This window comes from Pseudorca crassidens, chromosome 16, assembly GCF_039906515.1.
Source record: "Pseudorca crassidens isolate mPseCra1 chromosome 16, mPseCra1.hap1, whole genome shotgun sequence".
Lineage (NCBI taxonomy): Eukaryota > Metazoa > Chordata > Mammalia > Artiodactyla > Delphinidae > Pseudorca > Pseudorca crassidens.
In genome coordinates, this window is record NC_090311.1 from 22,119,761 (window position 1) to 22,141,944 (window position 22,184).

The 22,184-nt window shown below is 42.4% G+C and overlaps 1 protein-coding gene across 5 annotated transcripts in view; it reads left to right on the forward strand.

Annotated features, from left to right (window-relative positions):
- The window catches only part of SORCS1 (sortilin related VPS10 domain containing receptor 1), a 660,265-nt gene that overhangs the window by 271,546 nt on the left and 366,535 nt on the right, over positions 1 to 22,184 (forward strand). For all 5 annotated transcript variants that reach the window (XM_067709470.1, XM_067709467.1, XM_067709469.1 and 2 more), the window contains one exon: positions 19,713 to 19,780. Coding sequence is in view for 4 of the 5 variants with exons in the window: in XM_067709467.1 (XP_067565568.1) it covers positions 19,713 to 19,780 (68 nt within the window). In the remaining variant the exon portion in view is untranslated. The remainder of the gene's footprint in view (positions 1 to 19,712; positions 19,781 to 22,184) is intronic.

A 22,184-nucleotide genomic window follows, 5' to 3' on the forward strand; every position in this document is an offset into this window, starting at 1 on the left:
CCTGTTATCTCTCTTCTTTTTGTTCTTTTCTTTCCATTTGTACTCTGCCACCCTGGTACAGGCCTCCAAAATTTTACACCAGTACATTTAAATAGACTCTTAAATGTTGTCTTAACTTCCAGCCACTTGTTACTCTAATCCAGAAGTTGGCAAACTACAGCCTGAGGGTCAGATTTGGCCCATGGACTGCTTTTGTAAGTAAAGGGTTTTGGAACCCCATCTGCCGGCTTATAGTCATAGTGTCTATGGCTGCTTTCATGATCCAACTGTGGAAATGAGTAGTTGCAACAAATACTTTGTCGTCCACAAGCCTGAAATATTTACTATCTTGTGCTTTAAGAAAAAGCTTGATGATACCGGCTAATCCATTTCTTACATAGCTGTCAGATTCAAGTCTAACTCTGTATCTTCAGTATTGTGTGTATCACCTCTGTGTTCAAAATCTTTACTCACTGTCCTATTTCACCACATACACACAGCAAACTTCTCAAGATTTCTCAGCCTGGCATTAGAGATGGTTTAGAAATGACCCTAGTCTATCTTTCCAGCCATATTTTTAAACATCACAGTGATCTCTGATTAGGCTGGTTTAAATGATGAACAACAAACACACCATACTCACCCTAATTCTGAACTTTTGAGAATGTGCTACAACCCAGTGTGCAGTATAATTTGCCCATCATTCTTTGAACTATGATTTCAGTGGGCATTTATGATTATAATTAAGCTAATTATTATTGAGAACCTACTATGTATCAAGATGGCAGTAGGCTTGCACAATAAATAATTTCATTTGCCCTGAATTGACATTATTTTTTTAAACATACATGTCTGTACATCAAGTACTTACTCATTGACCATGTACTTGGGGTTCGTTTATGTCAGGCCCTATCCTAGCACAAGAAATTATATTAAAAATTTTTTTTAACAACTAGATCACAATCTAATGAAAGAGACAGGTATACAAATAATAAAAATTATGTGCTTAGCCATAGTAGAAACATACAATACTAAAGAAACACAGATGAAGCAACAAGCTCTATCCAGAGAGGTGGGGATGGCTTCATGGAGGGAAGTGGCATTGGAGCTGCGCGTTGGAAATTGAGGAAGCCCCAGAGACCTGAATATTTATGGTGGTTCAAACAATAGCAAGGAGGTCAGGGTTGTAGCAGATTGCAAGGAGAAGTGGCAACAGATAAAACTAGAAAAGAGACGTGTGCTGTATAGAACAGTCCTTGGATGTCTTGTTGAAGAATAAGGAGTTAATCCTTTTGAGACAAGGGAACCCTGAGTGTTTCTGAGCAGGAGAGTGACAGTCAGATTCTACCTAGATTGTAAATTCCTGGGTGGCAGAAATTACATTTAACATGTCTCTTTGTCTCCTGTGGATTCTACCGACTCTGCCTTGAACACAGTGAACATTTAATAGAGAGTTGTCCATTGATTAATTTCTTCCTGAGAGTGAAGTGTTTCTGGCTGACTGGTAGCCAACATTTTGAGTTATCTCTGAGCTTGATAAAATGCTGACACCTAGTTGCTTTTTTTGTTTTGTTTTTTTTTTTAAGCAGAAAATGTCATTAAGGTGATAAGAAGCATCAAATTCATGACACTTCCCTGCCTGTCACCTTCACTCTAGTAGCCAGAAGTGTTGTTTGCCGTGTTCAGCAAATTTTTGGCAAAGTTGAAACCATCCAAAAGAAGTTGCAAGTTCGTTCTTTCTTAAACCACGTAAAGTAGGGATGGGAAATACTGGTTCTCTAAACTCCTTGAGGATGACGTGCTTTTAAATACTATTATTTAAGCCAGAGGGAAATGAGATAATTCAGAAGCTTTTGATGCCATTGATAGAATGGAAAGATTTTGCTCTTCCTACAGTTGTATAAACACCAAGCCCTCAGCCTTCTGCGCTATAGGTGAGAGAAATGATCATCCTGTACTAATTGTCACAAGTTGCCAGGAGTAATGGAGGTCTGCCCGCATGGCAGCTCAGAATGTCAGACCTCAGGTTTTATGATACTGACTTTTTTATTTTATTTTATTTTTATTTTTTGCGGTACGCGGGCCTCTCACTGCTGTGGCCTCTCCCGTTGCGGAGCACAGGCTCTGGACGCGCAGGCTCAGCAGCCATGGCTCACGGGCCCAGCCGCTCCGCGGCATGTGGGATCTTCCTGGACCGGGGCACGAACCCGCACGTCTCCTGCATCGGCAGGCGGACTCTCAACCACTGCGCCACCAGGGAAGCCCGATACTGACTTTTAAGAAAGACAAAAAGACATTTCAGAATTTGTAATCTGAGATAGTTTAGCCCTGTGGGAACTGTTTTGTTTAGTTTGCCGGGAAAAACTAGGAATATGATTTCGCTCTGAGAACTTCATAAAGCTGGGACTATAGTGCAGTTCCACCTCTGATTTGACTGTGAGAAGAGTAGCAGGGTCATTCTGTCATTGACCTGAACCAGTTTCCCTTGCTGTGTTAGGTCTGGTGATCAGCAAGCCTGGTAAAGGGTAGCACCAGCGTCCTTGCCTTGCAGGCTGAAACTGGTTCCAGTTTCTGATCCCTAGAGCCAACTCACTAGGAGGCACAGTGTCTAGGGCCCACAGAGGCCATCCTGCATCCCTGCTGACCCCCCTTGAAGCCTGTTCCCCTGCCTCCCTCCTCTCATTTCCTTCTCCACCCTCACTCTCTACCCAACGTCAACATACGCCTTTCCCCCCAAATATCCCATGAGCTTCACACTTGCTGCCCTCTGGTCCCTTGCAGACTTCTGTAGTGAATGTTCTTCCCCTTTCTCTAGGCCCCTTGGCTAAACCGAGGTCTGGATACACTGACACCACCTCTGTGAAATCTTTCCAGATTCCCATCCTCCTACTAGGCAAGTCCTCATAGCATTTTGTATGATACGTATCACATTGTGTAACGTGGTCTGAAGCCCGTAGGATAGTGATCAATTCAAGGGCATAGAACTCACTGTTTTCTTTCAATAGTGTATCCAGGATGCTTAGCTGTGCTTGGCGCATAGTCATTGCAATAATAAAACAGTAATAATATAATATATATTGTATTTATTTGTATTTGTGTGGTATTTTATTGTATGTATTTATATATACAATACAAATAAATACAATGCATATAATACAATAATGAAACAGTAATAGTTATGATACAATCCGAAGTTACACTGTATTAGTCATAACATCAGATGCATTAGCTCAAGTAGGTGCTCATTTAAACCTTGTGCATACGGAAGAGGGTATGTTTCCTGAAACTCACTCAATCCTAGCCTCCTCCACATCCAGACAAAGTCCCTTTGTGCAGGAATATCGCCTTTATCTGTATCATGCCTGCCTCCCGCCAAGCACTGCCATTCAATAATTCTGGCACGTGGTACCTTTTCCTCACGACAGAGTGCTGAACGGTGATTTATTGCTTGAATACACATTGCTTTCATGGAAGTGATTTGTTTAAAACAACAGTAAAGCGCTAAATAAATTATTCATTCCATGCTAATTCTTCACTTTTATGTGCTGTAGTAAACGTCAAAATAAGCAGCCTGTCAGACGTTTTATTTTTGCCACATTAATCTTGGACAGTTTAAAGGGAAAAAAAAAAAAAGGGAAATCTAAAGAAGAGGTTCCATTTTCAAGAAAATAGATTTCTTTTTCTTCCTACCACCTCGTGCAGCAGCCAGGCAGAGAGCTTTAGCTGAGGCGTCTCCTCCCCTCAGGGGCTCTGAGTCACTTGCTGAACTGGTCCCAGTGACCCCCTCGCATTCTGTTGCCTACTGGGAACAGCGTTGCTCCTTTTCTCTGCAGAGAGCCGTTCGCAATGGCCCAGTCACACGGCAAGGAATCAGCCTTTCCTGGGAGATTTGCATTTCCTAGGGCACCCTGGGTGTTGGGTTTCTAAATTTCACTGTGTGTCTTGATTTAGGATTAAAGGATTAAAAAGTAAGGGAGGTAACAGTGACTTACTTAACCATTTTTGCAACTGATTTCCCACATGGAATAGAGAGATCATTTGTTCCTAGCCTTTTTTATCCTTCTTGACTGAAACCTCATTTCCTGTGTCGGAGTGAGGGACATTTGAGTGACTCAGTTTATGGAGTCCTTCATCAGCAGAGTAGCAGATGGATGGTCTTGTAGATTTGGGGGAAGTCATGCTCCTCTTTTCTGAGCATGAGGACTCCGTGTTTTATACCTGCTGGTGGGTAAGCAGAGCTGTGGTCCTCTGGCCTGTGGCATCCACAGAGGTCTCAGTGAGTGAGACGTAAAGATGACCCCTATGCTCAGGATGGTGGAAGAGTTAACTCAGCCCACCCTCAAGGCCCTGGCTGCAGATCGGAAGCCAAGAAGATTGAGGCTAGATTGAGTCCTGGCCCATCACATGTCCTGTGTGAGAATAACTAAAACCATCTCCCTACGATTATAAAGTGAGTTAAATGACATACTGTGTGTAAAGCACCTGGCTTGCTGTAAGAGCTTGGAAATGTCCCATTTACTTCTAATTAGAGATTGCTCCGTTTAGTTTCCAAAGCATTCAGTTCTGACCTGGAGGCTCTGTGAGTCTCTCCCCAGCTGTAATGTATAATGTGGGTGGGTATCTTTTCCCTCTTTTTGCATCCTGGATAGCACTTAGAACAAATATACATTGTGGCCAGTGTCCAGAAAAACAGTTGGATAAATGATATATATCTATAGATATAGATATATACAGATAAGATGAGGTGAGGTAAGATAAGATAGATAGGATAGATAAGACAGGAAGGCAGACAGACTGAGCTTAGCCTCAGGTTGATTGAAAGCAAGAAGTATAATCTTTGAAACTCTTTCAAGTTCTTTCTTTCCCTCTCTTTAAAGAGTTCTTTTTTTCCCTCAGGTAAAGCACCTGAGCTCTGGTTTCAGTTTATTTGGGTTTAAATCCCAGCTTTCCTAGCTGATGGTAGGCAAATTCCTCAAACTCTCTACTCTGCCATCTGAAAATAGACCATCAAAAGAAAAGAAAAAAGAAAAAAAAAGGAAGCAGCCAGCAGCATTGGTTTCATAAGATAAAGATGTATATAGATTATATTATTCAAAATGCTTAGCAGACTGACAAAAAAAAATTTTAAGTACTCAATAAAGTAAACTGGTGATAATAATTCAGTTAGAAAAGGGAATTGTAATTTTATTGATCCTGTTTAATAGGAAAAAGGAAAAAAGTTAAACTAACTGGCTAAAATCACATAAGGAATTACAATTGGCTCTATAACCAGAATCGAGTCTTCTCAACTTCTAACTTTAGGTCTCCACCCTGCCACCCTTACAGACTTTATTTGGCTTTGTCCCCACTGTACAGAGGAGGCAGTTTTGAGGGGCCCATAGGAATTTATTGAAAGAGCTGGCATTCAGACTTTGAAAGACTTACACCTATCCAGGGCTGTCCATTCCTAGATAGGAGAAACTCACAGAATGGGAAGTGGGCCTCTGCAGTGTCCTGGCCAACCTTCAGGTGTCTCACAGGTCTATGCATGAAAGCTAACACTTTTGGATGAAAGGACAGAAAAATCAATAAACCACTAGATTGGATCACAGACATGTTTTACAACTACTCAGCCCTCCCAAAAGAGATACACAGCATTGGATTGTCTGTAGGTTTAATCCTTTAATCAGCCAGGACTTCTAAGAGGTAATCCAAAGTGTTTGGAATGTCATTCTTAAAATTGGAATTTCATTAAGTGGCAGTGCTCTTGTGTTGCAATTACTCGGGTTTTTTGAGCCCACTGTGTTCCAGATGCTTGCTACAATAATTGCTCATGTAACTGGAACATGCTGTTCATGCCTGGAAAAGTCCATCACCAGTATAACTACAGTCAGTCAGTCACACCATCAACAGATATTGAAGTCCTTTAGGTTAGCAGGAGAAAACTGTCTGAGTTCAAGGGAGCATTGGTATGACATTGATTTGAATGTGAATGTAGGAGCCATATCATACTTGGCCTGTAGGTCATACGAAATTTAAACTTTAAGTTCAGTGCGAGGCCACAGAAAGGCTTTAAAGAGTGGGAAAAGATGACCAGATTGCTATTTTTTTTTTCTTTTTTAAAATAAATTTATTTATTTATTTTTGGCTGTGTTGGGTCTTCGTTTCTGTGCGAGGGCTTTCTCTAGTTGCGGTGAGCAGGGACCACTCTTCGTCGCGGTGCGCGGGCCTCTCACTGTCGCGGCCTCTTGTTGCAGAGCACAGGCTCCAGACGCGCAGGCTCAGTAGTTGTGACTCACAGGCTTAGTTGCTCTGCGGCGTGTGGGATCTTCCCAGACCAAGGCTCAAACCCGTGTCCCCTGCATTGGCAGGCAGATTCTTAACCACTGCGCCACCAGGGAAGCCCCAGATTGCTATTTTTAAAAAGATTATAATGGTAGCAGCACAGAGCGTGGCTTGAGGGAAGCAAGATGAGATGGTGACAGAGATGTCAGAGGCACTGCCCTAGGCCAGACCAGGTTGATGTGAGGTTAGATGGGAGAGGTTTATAGGACTTAGCGATTGATTCGGTTTGGGGAGAAAAGAGAGGAATGGCATCAAGGAAGACTCAGAGCTCAAGCAATGGCAATAGCACTTACTAAGCCTGGTGACATTGAAGATCAGGGTATTGGGCATTGAATGATATTATAATGGGAAGAGATCTTACAAGTGTGTAGCATAACCGTGGAGGAAACTGAAGCCCAAAGAGGTACGTTGGCTTCCTCAGTGTCACAGTGTGTCAGCAGCCGAGCTCAGACTTAAGTCCGTATCTCCTGATTCATAGCCCAGGACTGCTGAAATGGATAGCTCCATTGAAAAGTTTTAATGAGCAGCATCTAATGTGGAATCCTACTGAAAGGTGGATTTACAGTGAAGTTAATGAGGCTTAAGATTCAGAGCCTTCGTAGGCATGGGCTCCTGTGAGTGCTAAGAGTTTTGGGGAGTTGTAGATTGTTTCAGGTGGACCGGGGAAGCTAGGTTGCAATCAGAAAACATTTGTGTTTCCTCATTTCTGCCAAACTGCCTAAAGGTGTCTCAGGAGAAAAATATGCAAATCTTTAAGGCACTGGTAATTCGTTGTGATCTAATTTGTCATTCTAATAAATTTTGACTGTTAAATCTCATTTTATTAATAATTTTGTATTATTTTTCTTAATGTGAGGCCCGCAAATTGTATGGCTTTCATTCCCACAAGACCTGGGCCTATGCCTGGTCCTTCTGTTACCTCTTTAACTCTCCGGGCTCAGAACTGGCCCAATCCAGTCCTTCCTCCTGTACCTAGGAACTCCTGCTTCATACCCCAAATCAGCATGTGGTTTGTTAAGATTGTTCTTTATTCTCAAAACTCCTTATTCAAAAATTGATTCTTCTGAAAGTGTAACCTACAGCATTTGTCAAATGAAGTGGTTGAAGTTAGATAATCTTTCCAGTCCCTTCCAATTTTGTCCTAAGTTCCCTTTCAAAGAGTGGCAAAATGCTGATTTTGTTTATAACCACCCACCAGCCATCTAGATGCAATTGTAGAGGATTAGAATTAGAATCATGTAGAAGCATTTTCGTTCCATGACTGAATGACAAGGAACATACAAAAATCACTTAACTTCTATAGGGTTTTTCCTCCAACACAAACCTTTATTATTTATTATTATATTTGACTTGGGATTTCGAGATGTTATTTGAATTTCACTTTTAAGCCAGCTTGTTTTAAGCTTTGAATTTCCTTTTAGGCAAATTGTGTCTCACCGCACTTTAGCACTCAGACAAGGCAAATATTAATAAAAGATCTGCTCCTAGAGACGTCAGTGGCTATCGTTTATTTATTTCTCTTCTTTCTGGTCCACATTAAGACTTTCCCAGAGTAAAGGAAAATATTTGAACTTAGCTTATTTGAACTATGTCTAGTGTTTCAGTGTGTTATTCTTGTTGCTTTCGTTAGTTGCACTGGTTGGTAAATGAGAAGAGAAAATGAAAAAAAATAGAACGCTTACATTCTTTTCATATTTTATTCAGGTGTCTTACTGAGGTTCATGTTCTGATGCTTGGATCACCATTATATGCATATCTTTATTTAGCTTTCTGTGTGTTGTGTTAACCTTGAAAACTAATATTTTAAAAAAATTGACTTGGGGCTTCCCTGGTGGCGCAGTGGTTGAGAGTCCGCCTGCCGATGCAGGGGACATGGGTTCGAGCCCCGGTCCGGGAAGATCCCACGTGCCGCGGAGCGGCTGGGCCCGTGAGCCATGGCCGCTGAGCCTGCGCGTCCAGAGCCTGTGCTCCGCAACGGGAGAGACCACAACAGTGAGAGGCCCCCGTACCGCAAAAAAAAAAAAAATTGACTTAACCTCTTCAGACCCATGAATAACTGCATAAAGCCCAATATGGAGAAGTGGAAAGGGAAAGTCTTGCTTCATTTCTTTCTTTTGAAGCAAAATATAAGGAGACATATGAACAGAAGGGCCCCTCATCATTAACATGCTGTTTGCTGTTTAACGGTACGTTCACCTTGTGTGTGGGCTCCTGCCTAGGAAGAGTCTTAATACTTAGATAGCGTCTATACTTCAGACAGTGATTAGACAGCTTGCAGAGCTATTTCTCAGATCAGCGCCTCAAAGAAGTTGAAAGGAAGGGAATTTCTCCATTATTCACATGCCCTCTGTCTCCCTCCTGCCAAATTCAGTTTTGTACCCCTTTTACTTCAGCATATGGAAGGTTTCCTCTGTTTTGTTTTCCAGATTTCCAGAGAGAAGATACTGCAAGAAATATTTTTTTTATTGTTTTGCAGCTCTGAATTAACAATTCTCTGCATTATTTGTGTTTCTTTCAGTAAGTACCAGGTGACCTAATTTGAATAGGGACTACCTCAAAGGAGGATGGTTGGGATATCATGCCCATTCCCTTCGAAGCACTAGGAGGGGAATGAGGACAACGTGGTGTAGAGTTTGTTTCTTTAATTATGAAATGATGGACTTGCAGAGGACACTTCCAATAGGTTCCTTGCACTGTAGCACTCCAGTCCACCCACTGAGCTGCTAGCCTCTCCCCCGCCATGCTCTAGCCTCAGTTGCTTTCATATCTTGAAGCTTTGACTTTGGATCTCCAGTTCTTTTTAATATTTCTATTTTACTATTGTTTTCATATTTTCTGTTTCCCTATATAATGAGGTTTCATCTTGAATATGCATTTTCCTCATCTTTTGTGCAATCATTTTATCTTGATACTCTTCTGGGATGACACTGGTGCCGATATCTTGCTCTTTTCTAGAAAAAAATATATCGTTTAATTTCGCGTCTCCCTACTTCCTTTGCTGTAACACAGAAGATTGAAATGGAGTATAATTTAGGGCAGAGTAATTTACTTAAAGGAAGAAGCGTATGAAATGGTCAACATTATCCACTAGATATGGATCTATGTTTGGAAAATTATCCTCTTTTTTATTATTCAGAAAAGAAGAGGAGGAGGAGAAGGAAAGAAAAAATACAGGAATGAAGTGTCGTCAGTCAGTCTGTCTGGCTTGACATTGTAAGATAACTAGATTTTGGAGAGAGTACTTGTTATTTTTTTCTGAGTTGGTAGCATCCCTCACCTTGGGGAACTGAAGAGCAAGCTGATGATGAAAGGTTCTATATTCAGGATTTGCATCCAAAAGCAACTTAGGTCTGGTGGGTTTGACAAGCTTGGATTTGTTTGCTAGATATAATGACTTGGCTCTAGGATTAGAGCGTAATAGCTTTTTATTTAAAGCATTTCTTTACTTGTTACTAACAAGAAAGAACTTGACTTTCAGCAGACAGGTGGCAAGAGATGTGCGTTGCTTCCAGTGAGAGCTACAGTTTTCCTCATGTGCAAACTGCTGGGACAGTGTCCCACAGCTCCTGGGCCAGCCTTATATATTAGCTGCAAATGACCTCTACAGGGAAACAGACTCAGAGGAAGGGCATAGCAAATTTTACTAAAAAACCTTCCACTTCCATAAAGGCTCTTCTGTATGCTGCAGTTTGCCCTGTGTCTAGTGTTGATTAGGTCATCTGCATGCCCTGTTTGTGTCTCCGTCTCTGTTGACTGTCTTGTCTTTTAAGTTCCCTGGTGGTGGTGGTGGGGGGGGGGGCGTCCAGTGGCTGTTTAACTCACACCATTTCAGTGTCATGCAGAGGATATCATATGAATAAACATTACATTAAATTATGTGCGGGCTTCTACAAAACATGAAGGTCATTTGGGGATTAAGGACTTTCCAGAGGCAAAAATCTACTAACTGCTTTCTAGCTGGCCCTGTACCCCAAATTCATCCCACTCTTTCCACTGTTTTTTTTTTTTTTTTTGCGGTACGCGGGCCTCTCAGTGTTGTGGCCTCTCCCGTTGCGGAGCGCAGGCTCAGCGGCCATGGCTCACGGGCCCAGCCGCTCCGTGGCATGTGAGATCTTCCCGAACCGGGGCACGAACCCGTGTCCCCTGCATCGGCAGGCGGACTCTGAACCACTGAGCCTCCAGGGAAGCCCTCTACTGGTTTTTCATTTCAACTTGTGTTTGTATGTGCTGGATTACTTCCGTCTGATGACTTCAAGCGCACGTGTGGCTGCATCATATCAACCTTTCAGTTTCCCTCTGGGGCTTCTTAATCTAGTTTAGCAATTATTGATTTCTCTGCCCTTTGATAACTCAAATGGAGCACAATTATACATTCACGTAAATCTCCTGAAAATGTTGATATAATAAAACAGTCTGTTGAAATTTGCAGTTAGATGTGTGCACATTCATTGTCAGGAACTCCTAATCCCGGGACAGCCAAATTCTGTTGTGAGTTAAGTAGAAGGATCAGCTCCTCAAAAAAGGATTTCACCAGGGTTCAACAATTTAAAAAAAAAAATTTTTAAATGACAAATAAAAATGTCATTGATCTGAGGTCAGTATAAAGAGAAAACTCAAGTTTGTCCATTATAAGGAAAAAATATTCCAGGAATTTCTGGAAGAAGGCAGAAAAAGGGACGAGTTTGTGATCAGTACCTTGTCTGATAGGTAACAGGACTTCAATACTATTGAACTGAACGTAAAGTGAGGCTCCTTCAGTGGTTCTGCCTTGCCTCTAGCAACAATCGTACCCATATTACGCAGTATACCATGGGGAGAGTTAAGCACAGTGAATAAGAGTCTGTATCTAATGTGAGTTAAACTTGTCCCCCACTTACCAGCTGAGTACTTTAAGTTACTTAGCTTTGATTTTCTCATCAGGAAAAAAAAAAAAATCATGTAAGTACTTGAAATGCCCTTAATAATGAAATTTGTCTGGCATACAAAATAGGTATCCACGAAATGCTAGATGTTATTAATAATAGCAACTGCTTACATTTGCACAGTATTTTAACATTTACAGAGAGTTTTCCCACTTCCTACTGTGTTTGCTTCCCAAAACTCTACAAGATAAAAGAGAAAGATAACGTTATCTTCTCATTTTACTGATATTTATTTATTTATTTAAATGAGAGAAGTCAATTCCGTATTTAAGGGCTTTATTCAAGGTGAAGCAGTGGCAGATACTAACTGTAGTGGCCACTCCCCAGTTTTTCTGTGCTAGCAGAGCCCACCTTGTTTTCTCAGTTTTTATTGCACGTGCTATGTGGGCATGTGGCTGAATCCTGGTCATTGAAACTGCAGAGATTTTGTAGGTAGGGCTTTTGGGAAAGGGTTTCCTTTCTAATTTTAAACAAAACAAAACAAAAGCATACATATACACTAGAGGCTCTTTTTTTCTTTGCTGGAAGTAGCTGTGTCTGCACGTGCTGCAAAGAAGTGTCACAGCCTCCTTGCTAACACGAGGGCAGGTAGCACCCTGTGCTGACATTGTCAGAGAGGATATATGTGTATCCCTTGGGTCCTTGATGACATTGTTAGGCTAACTTAGTCGTGGAACCCCATCAACTCTGGACCTCTTGTTACATGATAACACATCTGTTATTATTTGAGTCATTTTTAATACTCCATTTCTCATGCTAAAGACAAACGAACAGATATGGTGGCTAAACCGAGAGTCAAAATCTGGTCTCCTGCTGATTGCAAAGCCTTTGTTCTTTTCAGCAAAGCACACTGCCATCCTAATATTAAGGCCCTTCACAGTAGAGCCAAATGTATCTCTCTATTCTGATATTTGTGTGTTTCTGCTGTTGCCGAAAACCCAGCCTCTGTTCACCGGTGCCGAACAGAAACGTGGAGACAGCTTTGGAGGAGCAGAAGGGAGTAGCTCTATTGCTTTGCCAGGCAAAGGGGGCCACAGCAGGCTAACGCCCTCAAGACTGTGTCCCTCTTCCTGGGAAATAAGAAGGGGTCTTATAGTTTCAGGGTGGAAAATAGGGCTCCAGATAAGGCTCAGGGCTGATGCCTTGCATTCCTCTTTTCTCCTGGAGACATTGAGATCATTAGGGCTGGAGTCAGGTGGTTCCGGAACAGGTTCCAGTAGTCCTCGAGGTTATCGTTCTGTGACCTTCTTTCTGGAATGAAGAATTCTCACAAAGGAAAGGAATGTTAGGGAGTTTTGTCTTGGAGAAGTAAACGTCAGGTGTATAGTACAGCTTTAACTAGGGGGCAATCATTTTCAGAGTTCAATTAAGCAAGAAAGAGGAGGAAAAAACATCTGTAGGAGACCGGTTGAATGGGTGGAAAGAATAAGGGCTAACATAATGGGGGGGCCTCGACTAGTTCCTACTACAGCACTGCCCATAATCTAAGCTTGAGCTCGATCTGGGGACCTGCTCTCTTTGTTGCTCTGTGAGCTTTCACATCTCTGGATGCCTGTCCTCATTCTCCCTTCCCTTAGAGTATCATCTCTATAGCCTCTCAAGTCCATCAGAGTCACACACATCCTTCGGGATTTATCTTGAACGCCTCCTTTTGTAAGAAGCTCTTGCTGAGGATGTTTTTCTTTCTTGCTCTCTACAAGATTATAAACACTTTTCTCCTGCCACATACCTTTTTCTTCCTTATTTTGTCACCATCTTTGTACAGCTCTGCCTCTCCACTAGACTGTGAGTGTCCAGGAACTGGTACTGAGTCTCGTTTTCCCTTTGTGTCCTGATAGCACATATTTTTTTATTCCTGCTTCTTAAGAAGACACAATAAATGTTGATTGAATTAAATGTGTGGAATTTTAGAGCTGAAAGTTCTTTCTTCTTAACAAAGCTCCCGTTTTCTGGGAATTACAGAAGGTTCTTATCCTTGGATTCATGACCCCCGTAGGATTCAGGAGATCAGTGAAATCATTAACATTATATTCATTGTTTTATGCTCACAACTTTTATTAGATCAGATTCTTAAAGAATTCATGGCTCCTTAAAAGAATGAGAACCTCTGTTTAAGTTGGAAAGTTGAATAAGGCTTTCTGAACCAAAGACCCAATCTGGAACATGCACATTATAGGGAAACCACTGTTGTGAGTTTTCTTCATTTCCCTAAAACTGGAGTGCAAAGAAAACAACTAAAAACAAAACAACTTTCTGGCTGTTGAATACCCCTCTTCTATCTTATCCAACCCTTTGATCCCCATGAAAGATTGTTCCACATCTCTTCAGGGCCCTTATTATTCTGTCTCCATATTCACTTCCATCCACATCTTTATAAACACCCAACCTAATGTCTCTGGCAAGCTGGTGCAGTGAGCAGAGAGGGGACACTCAAGACTGGGCAATGAGGGGACACCAGGGCCTTCAGGAAGCTGGTGGGGGGAGGATGTGGGTGGCCAGCTGCAGCCCTGAACCTAACATCTTCCATGTGGTTATGCTAATGCTCGTGCAAGCTTGACTGTGGCCCACTTCAGGAGAGAGGGCTTATGAGCACTGGCAGGGTTGAGTTCTGTGGAGCCACCCCGAGCTTTACGAGGATGGAACCACCTGCCCACGCCCCCCCTGAATCACTGATGACTGAGAGCATTACAAAAAAAAATGGCGTTTCATAGACTGGGACCCGTGTCACCCTCTTCATTATTCAGGATTTGGAGCTATAGACCCTTAGGAATGAAAAGACTTTAGGATCTGTAGCCAAAGTGATCACTGTTAAGAAGCCCAGGGCCACACTTTTGTTTCCCCTGAGATTAGATTCTACCTCCACATTTGGACACAGTGAGAAAGAAAAGAATGAAAATCGTTAATAATTGAAAAATGAGGAGACATGTCCTACTTTTCTAAGATTTCCCTGAGATGAAGGAGAGATGAGTTGAAGGCCAGTGGCCAGGCCAGATGTCCCAGTGGAACTCAGATCACCCTGAATGTCCACTAGTTCTCCCAGAGCTACCCAAAATTCATAGTTCAAGAAGAATAGGAAGCTTGCTCTGCAAACTCCTCCTTCAGAAAAGATTCTCATTAGTCTGCTGCTACCAACCAGGTTGCTACTCACAAGCAAAGTAATTAGGAGAGGCCACTCCAGGGAGGATATGCACATTCCTTCTTAGGGGATGAAGGAAGGGGAACTGCATTGACTCCCCCACCCCACCTTCCATCCTCCTTCCTCTGGGGCACATGCTTTAAGTTAGCAAAGGATGAAAACACTATGTTCTTTCCTTAGGAAAATAAATGGAGGATTCCTGTGCTACTACTTGGGAAGGATAGAGTAAACTTTGGTTTGTTGCAGTCTAGTAATCAATTTAGAGACATTTTTAAAGGTATACTGTGTAGAATCAGGTTTCTAGGAAGGTGTTTTAGGCGTTCCTTATATGTTTGGAGTTTCATTTCTAAATTATATTTTTATGTTAAAAAACCACCTGCTGTCACATTCTAAGGTGTAACCTGTCCCAATACTTGGCATAATGGCGACTTCTGATACGTGAACTTAGCCTGCTGCCTGCTGTATTCATTCATTCTAATCCAGACCCGGATATAAGGCTTGCCCTGCCATTTTGATACTCATTTTTACTGGTTTTTGCTATTTTACACTAAAATGACTGGTAGTCATCCATGTACAGTATCCCCTCCGTATCCATAGGTTCTGCATCCCTGAATTCAATCATCCACTGATCAAAAATATTTGGAAAAAAATCTAGAATTTTCTAAAAACAAATCTTGAATTTGCCACGCGGTGATGACTATTTACATAGCGCTTACATTGTGTTAGGTATCGTAAGTAATTTAGAGATGATTTAAAGTATATGAGAGGATGTTCATAGTTTATATACAAATACTATGCCATTTTGTATAAGGGACTTGAGCATCTATGGATTTTGGTATCCACAGGGGGTCCTGACCAATCCCCCGTGGATACCAAGGACAGCTGTACTAGTGTCTCTGTCTCTATGCTTTTGCTTTGTAACTGAGAGCAGAAAGAAGTTGGGGTTAGCAGAGGGGAGGAGTGAATTGGCATCTTCCTTTCCCAGGGTCCATTGTGATTTTTTTCCCCCAACTTTGTTGAGGAATATTTGGCAAATCAAACTGAATGTATTTAGAGTGCACAGCAAGATGCTTTAATATAGATATACGTTGTGTAATGACTGCTAAGATCAAGATCTCTCTCTCTCTCTTTTTTGGTGAGAATGCTTAAGATCTACTCTCAGAAAGTTTTGAATATATAATACTGTACTATTAACTATGGTCACCATGCCGTACAATAGATCCTCAGAACTTATAACTGAAGGTTTGTGCCCTCTGACCTACATCTCACTTCCCCCCTCCTTGCAGCCCCTAACCACCACCATTCTATTCTGTTTCTATGAGATCATTTTTGTTTGTTTTAGATTCTGCATATAAATGATACAGTATTTATATTTCTTTATCTGGCTTATTTTGCCAACAAAATGCCCTCCAGGTTCACCTGTGTTGGCACAAATGGCAGGATTTCGTTTTTTATGGCTGAATAATATTCCATTGTGTGGACCACTATACTACATTTTCCTTTTTTAAAAATTTATTTTATTGAAGGATAGTTGATTTACAATGTTGTTTTAATTTCTACTGTACAGCAAAGTGATTCAGTTATACACACACACACACACACACACACTGTATTTCTTTTTGATACTCTTTTCCCTTATGGTTTATCACAGGATATTGAATGTAGTTCCCTGTGCTATGCAGTAGGACCTTATTTATTCATTCTATATATAATAGTTTTCATATACTACTCCTAAACTCCCAATCCATCTCTCCCCACCCCTGCCTCCCCCTTGGCAGCCACAAGTTTGTTCTCTATGTCTGTGAGACTGTTTCTGTTTCATAGATAAGTTCATTTGTGTCATATGCTAGATTCCGGTTGTAAGTGATATCATAGGGTACTTGTCTTTCTGACTTACTTCACTTAGTATGATAATCTCTAGGCCATCCATGTTGCTGCAGATGGCATTAGGAATACTACATTTTCTTTATGTGATGGTTTCTTAATACCTATATACAGAGGGGCAGGTGAGAGGCTGGAATTGGTGGAATTATTCAGTGGGAGCTTTCAGAGACTCTGGAAAAAGAGGTAATAGTTTGTTGAGCTCATTGCTGAGGAGGAAGCCACAAAGGAAGCTTCATTCCCTTGAAGACCCTCATTTATCCCTGCACAGAGCCTGGCACAGTTTCTGGTGCCTTCTCATCCTCCAAGGAATGAGCGATTTGAAAACAGCAGCTTGGTGGATAGGCTTCAACATCCTCTTTATAAGTATGGAGAAAATGAAGTTCCTCCTCGCCCTCCCCCCCACCCGCCCAGAAGCTTTATGAGCAGTGGATATGGCAGGAAGGAGCCCCAGCAGAAGAACAGGACTGATGACTTGCGGTGACAGCAGCTCCTAGACTGGTTGGGGGATCCTTAGACATGTCACTGTGGAAAGTCCCAGAAACAAGTGGGCACTGAGGTACTGACACAATGTAGGTAGAGGTTGTCTAGTCATAGATATTTAGATTATAGCTATTTAAAGAAAGTATCCTAAGATTTAAAGAGGAACCTAAAAAAGGTATTACCATATGGTCACCACTTATTGTTTTGAATCAAGGATATTTTGGTACTATATCATGAGAACAAGATATAGGAAAAAAACAAGATGTTCACAGATATTCCATTTTGTGTGAAAGTATCAGAACAGCCTTGTTCTCATTGATTGGATTTACAATTAAATGCTGTACACTTGGACTCGGAATTAAATCTATACGTGAAAATTGTTTACCAAATGAATAAAAATAAATGATGATTTATATATTTTTTAGTACTTATAGCATTTCACTTGATCAATAAGTTCCAGTGATTTTTTGTTTGTTTGTTTGAAAAATACACAAAAATGGTAGACAGCAGAACCAGCCTAGGCAGACAATTGCGTTGACCTCTTTTTCTCATCTAATGGTGGTCGTTTTGGCTGTGGCCCTTTAACAGATGCTAATTCTGTAGAACAGTATTGCTAATTAACCAGAGCAGAAAAACAAACAACAGCAAATCCGACCTAATATAATGACTGTCACCATCCCGAAGTAAGGTGGTAAATAACGCATATAGACAGGAAAGGGAAAAAAAGGGGAAAAGCTTCAAATAATCGATTGAAAACATAACTAAAGGTCAGCAGTTCTCCCTTCTTTCTTGCTCTCTTTCTGAAAACAAAGATTAGATTGATGCAAACAGATATGCCTTGAAATGCCATAAATGACACCTCATCTGGTGCAGTATTGACAAACTGCCTGAGGGTATCACTGGCATTTTCGTTTTACTAGCCCAGCAGGAAGAGTCAGGGAGTGGATTTGTACCTCCCTGCCCGCCTGCCTGTGAATTGCGTAAACACCTTCTGTGTGTGTGTGAGGGGTTCCACACCATTACATGCTGGGTTAAAAAGTTTCCTTCTCTGGGGCTCCAGTGAATTCCCTCGTCAGATGGATGGGAGGGGCAGTTTGTGACCAGCTGAACTTCATTATTTAGTTTACTTGCAGCAGGAGAGCAACCACCTAGAAATGCTTTATGCCCACACACCCATTTTCTTGGTGGGGGATTTATAGACCTGCTTGGCAAAATCGTATGGAGGTGGAGCAGTGACATCACTCTGTCTTCAAACAGCCACCCCGCTGCCGCTGATCAGCATTCCTGGGATGGCGGTGATTGAAATTTAGCACTTCAAGCGACTTAATTGGCACACGGATCTGTTAAGCATATGCCCCCACCGCAGGCCTGCCATCTGACGTGCCCATGCGGTGCCCAGAGCCTCACACGTGCTTACGTTTTGCTAAAGAAGTAAGTTTTGAACAGATCCTTGAAGGAGGCCTGTGCAGCGGTTAAGGAGATGGGTGGCCTTAGAGCACAGGTCCTCAGATTTCTGCCTGTCTCGGGGTGACCGTGGTCCTTCGTTCCCTTGAACTTGGAGCAAACCTAAGGTCATGGAGTTCCAGTTTGCTTGCTGTGAAAGAAGGGATCAGAATCTGCTCTTCAGTAAAGCAAGCCCTGTGCTAGCAGGGTAGAACTTGGAAGGATTCAGCACTTCTTGGCATCTTGCTGCCTTGGAATTCGAGGATAGACTGTTCTGTGCTCACTGTGGCTAGAACTGAGCCCTTGGCCTTCAGAGAAAATCCAGGAAGTTGATGTCACCATTTTTCTGCTGAGTTGGAAACAGCAGGACTGGGCCAAATGTTCTAGGTTATGAGTATGAGGAGAGAAATAGGAACCTCAGCAGAAAACAAAGCAGAGCTATTAGGTTCTTTTCATTATGTGAGGAGAGCAAATAAGGGCGGAGACCATCCATGGTTAGAAACACACTGCTCTGTTGTATTTTCCCAAGCGTCATGGCACTCTTGTGCTTCAGTTAACGCGGCGGAGCCAGGTCATGAGTTTCAGTGGATCCCAGACCACCAGGCCTCATCTGTAGGTATGTTCCCTTTGGGCATCAGGCAAAATCCTGGGCTCCTTGTAAATGGTTCATAGGAGTTGAATTCTAGAAGAATGAGCTAAATAGTTTAGCTTCCTCTGAGTGAGGTTGAAAAGAGCAACAGGTTAGACTTAGGGAAAATTTGCCGAGAAGTGAATGAAGCTTAGGTTTCCAAGTCCCTTAATTGCGTAGCCCCCTTCCCAGGGTGTGGAGATTGGAACTCATACTTTGATATCTTGTTTCTTATGAAGGGCTCCCTAAATCCTGTAAGCTTCAGGACCCCGTAAGACAGAGATCTGTGCCTGTTAAAATGCTGTTGCTTTAGTCCTTGTTGCTTCAGTCCAGTGGCTTTCCCAGAAATTGGGAGATCAGAAGAAATAAAGCCAAACCCACAGAGAAGAAGAAAGAGAAAGAGCTAGCATTGAAGAACCCCATGCTAATTGAAGCGCAATTTGCATTTATGACCTAATTTAAGACCTCACGGCCACCCTTTTTGAGAGAAAGCATGTTGAGGCTCAGAGAGGCTGTTACCTGCCCCGTCTGGTACAGCAAGCAGGGCTGGGACCTGTGTCATTGACCTTCCTCTCTCCCAGCCACCTGCTCAGTGGCTGCCTTGCAGGACACATATCTGACAGCTCTGCTAGCTTTCCTGAAAGTGTTAAGCCCACCAGGATAAGAAATGCCTGGATGGGCAGGTAAGTCTTGCTGCCGGCTGAGAGGGAGAAGGTTAGGGAGGGCATCAGGCTTGAGCCGTTTAAGGGAAGGCACAGGCAAACCCTTCCCCAATCTGTGTAAGGGGATGCTGCAACAACTCATTCAATTACGTGAAGTGCCCATTAAAGGAATTCTAAGCCCTCGCTTGGGCCATTTCAGTTCTATGAGATTGTCATTGTTTGAAACTAACCAGGATTTCTTCTTTTGCCTTCAGGTGATTCTCATTTTGACAAAGCTCTATGACTATAACCTGGGGAGCATCACGGAGAGCTCGCTTTGGAGGTAGGGAAGCTGAGCTAATAATTACTGTGTTATTTAAACATGATGTCCTCCGCTGGCTGCTCACCCCCACCCCCGTTTCCTGGTGGGAAGGCTTCTGGTTCCTTGTACTCTTTCTTCCTCTGTTTGCTCTTCGTTTCCCTTAGCCATGGGTTGGGGTTTATTTCCAGGAAGGCTGGACCCTTCCTTTTTATAGACCTCTTCTTTTGGTCACATCCTTTTGCTAAACTGCTTATTAGGTTGTCTTTATGCGTTTTGGTTCCCATAGTTCTCACTGATCTGTGAGCTTACTGGGGAAGAAACTAAAGAATGAGGATATCTTTGCAGAGGGGATCAGTGTAACCTCTAGGTCTGCAGAACCCAGGCAGGCTACCAGGGCAACATTCTTTCACAGCTTCCCTTCTGTGGTTCTGCAGCACAAAGGGGCACACACACACTTACACGCTTGCCTTTATTTCTGGGATTCACACTACTGCGTCACACATATAGAGTGGGCAATTAGTACTTTTTCAAATGAATGAACAGATTCTTCAAGGGCAGACTAACTTATTGGATTTAGCACAAAAGAAGGTCCTCAAATGCCCAGGCAGTTATTCTCTCCTCCTTTTTCCTTGGAAACGATACATTCTGTTGTTTCGTTTTGTTTCTTAAAAAAATATTGATTTATCTCACTCCTGATTGGCTCTTCTCCACCAGCCTGTGTCATGGGCCCATGCCCGAACCAATCCCTGAAGTCCAGGAGAGCACGTCCTCTAATTGGTCAGGCCTGGATCACATGATGATCCCTGACCTGGGAGAGGGTGGAGACAAACTCTGGAGATGATATTCACACACGCACAGACAGACTAAGTGAGAGTCGTTATACAGAAAGGTGGGAGTGGTCTGTGGGCAGACCAAAGCTAGTGAGTGTCGACCACATAAGATCAGTGGGGGGGGGGGGTTCCATTACCTGTCAGTTCACATGACTGGGAGAGGCTGCCTCTTGGCTTTCAGTGTCACTGCTGAGGTCTAGGGAGAAAGACTGCAGTCACCCTGTTTGTGTCAGGTGTCCCCCCCCCCCCCCCCGGTGCAGTCAACAGTGGCTTGGGAGGGAAGGTTGATTTACATGGAAGCAATTTGGTTTCGGGGCCTGCTCCTTATTGGGGATTGCAGTGGTCATACAAGAGGAGGCTCATGTCTATCCAGACACCCCAGAGGAATCTACCAGGCCTCACAAGAAGATTGTTCATTAAATTTCATTTTCACCTGATGTCTATTTTCTATTAGGCTTGACATTGTGTACAAGAAGCCCCAAATAAATTGTCCTGTGCCTTAGGAGAACCCTAGTAGACCAAAGAAAAGGCTAGATTCTGTTCTTTTGTTTGTTGTCAGGCATTTCAATTATTGAGCTCTTTCCCCAAGTAGGAGGTCAATTATGCAGAGTTTCTGTCCCAAGGAAATTTATGTAACTGATTTCAAGTGTGGGAAGTTTGGTAGGAGCCTCAAAAAGTACAGTTCTTTAATACATTAAGGGCCTGACTCCTGCTGTATTGTTTAAATTCAGTACCTATTCATCAGCATCTCTGAGTAAGCTTATGCTTCCTTGGAAAGTTTCTCTAATGTATGTGCATAAATGAAAGTAAAAGCCAGCTTTTACTGTAGTGCATCTGCCATGTAAAGTGTCGTTAGCATATTAGAAAATTAAAAGATGTGCAGTTCTGTCTCAGTGGGACAGAGGCAGAGCAGCCGTAACTCCCAGCCTGAGTAGTCCTGGGAAGCGCATATTAGAGGGATGTGAGGAACAGCTTGTCCTGGATTGCTGGAGCTCACGCTCAGCGTGCTTCTTTCTCTCTGATGGGGCACTATTACTGATGCCTCAGTCCAGGAAGAATATTCTTTTCTTATCTTAAGGGAGGGGCTTAGTGAAATAAAAACAGCATCACGTTCCAATAGTACCAGACCTCTCTTCTGAGGGAGCAAACTCCGTGGGCTTAAGCCTGGGAAAGCGTGACAAGAATGACCTGCTGACTTTTCCATCTTAGGATCAATTTCACTGGAAGATATATACATACGTATACATATACACACATGCGCATATATACACATAATATACACATATGTACAAGTAATATGTGTGTGTATATACCCATTTCTATTTGCTTTTCTAACATACCCACAATAGTCACTTGCCATATGTGTGATGTTCTACATGTCATATGTGGCAAATGATTCCTGCAGGTGTTCTATGTTATTGCAACTGCTCGTTTTAATACTTTGATGGAAGAGTACAGGCCTGAAAAGACAATTTAGAAAAGAGGAAAGGAGAAAAGGGAATATTTAGAATACTTCACAATTGCTTTTCAGGGCTGCATTTTTTGAGTGGCTCATGGTGCCCATATTTGGTCTTTAGGGGACATTTTGGGGGTGT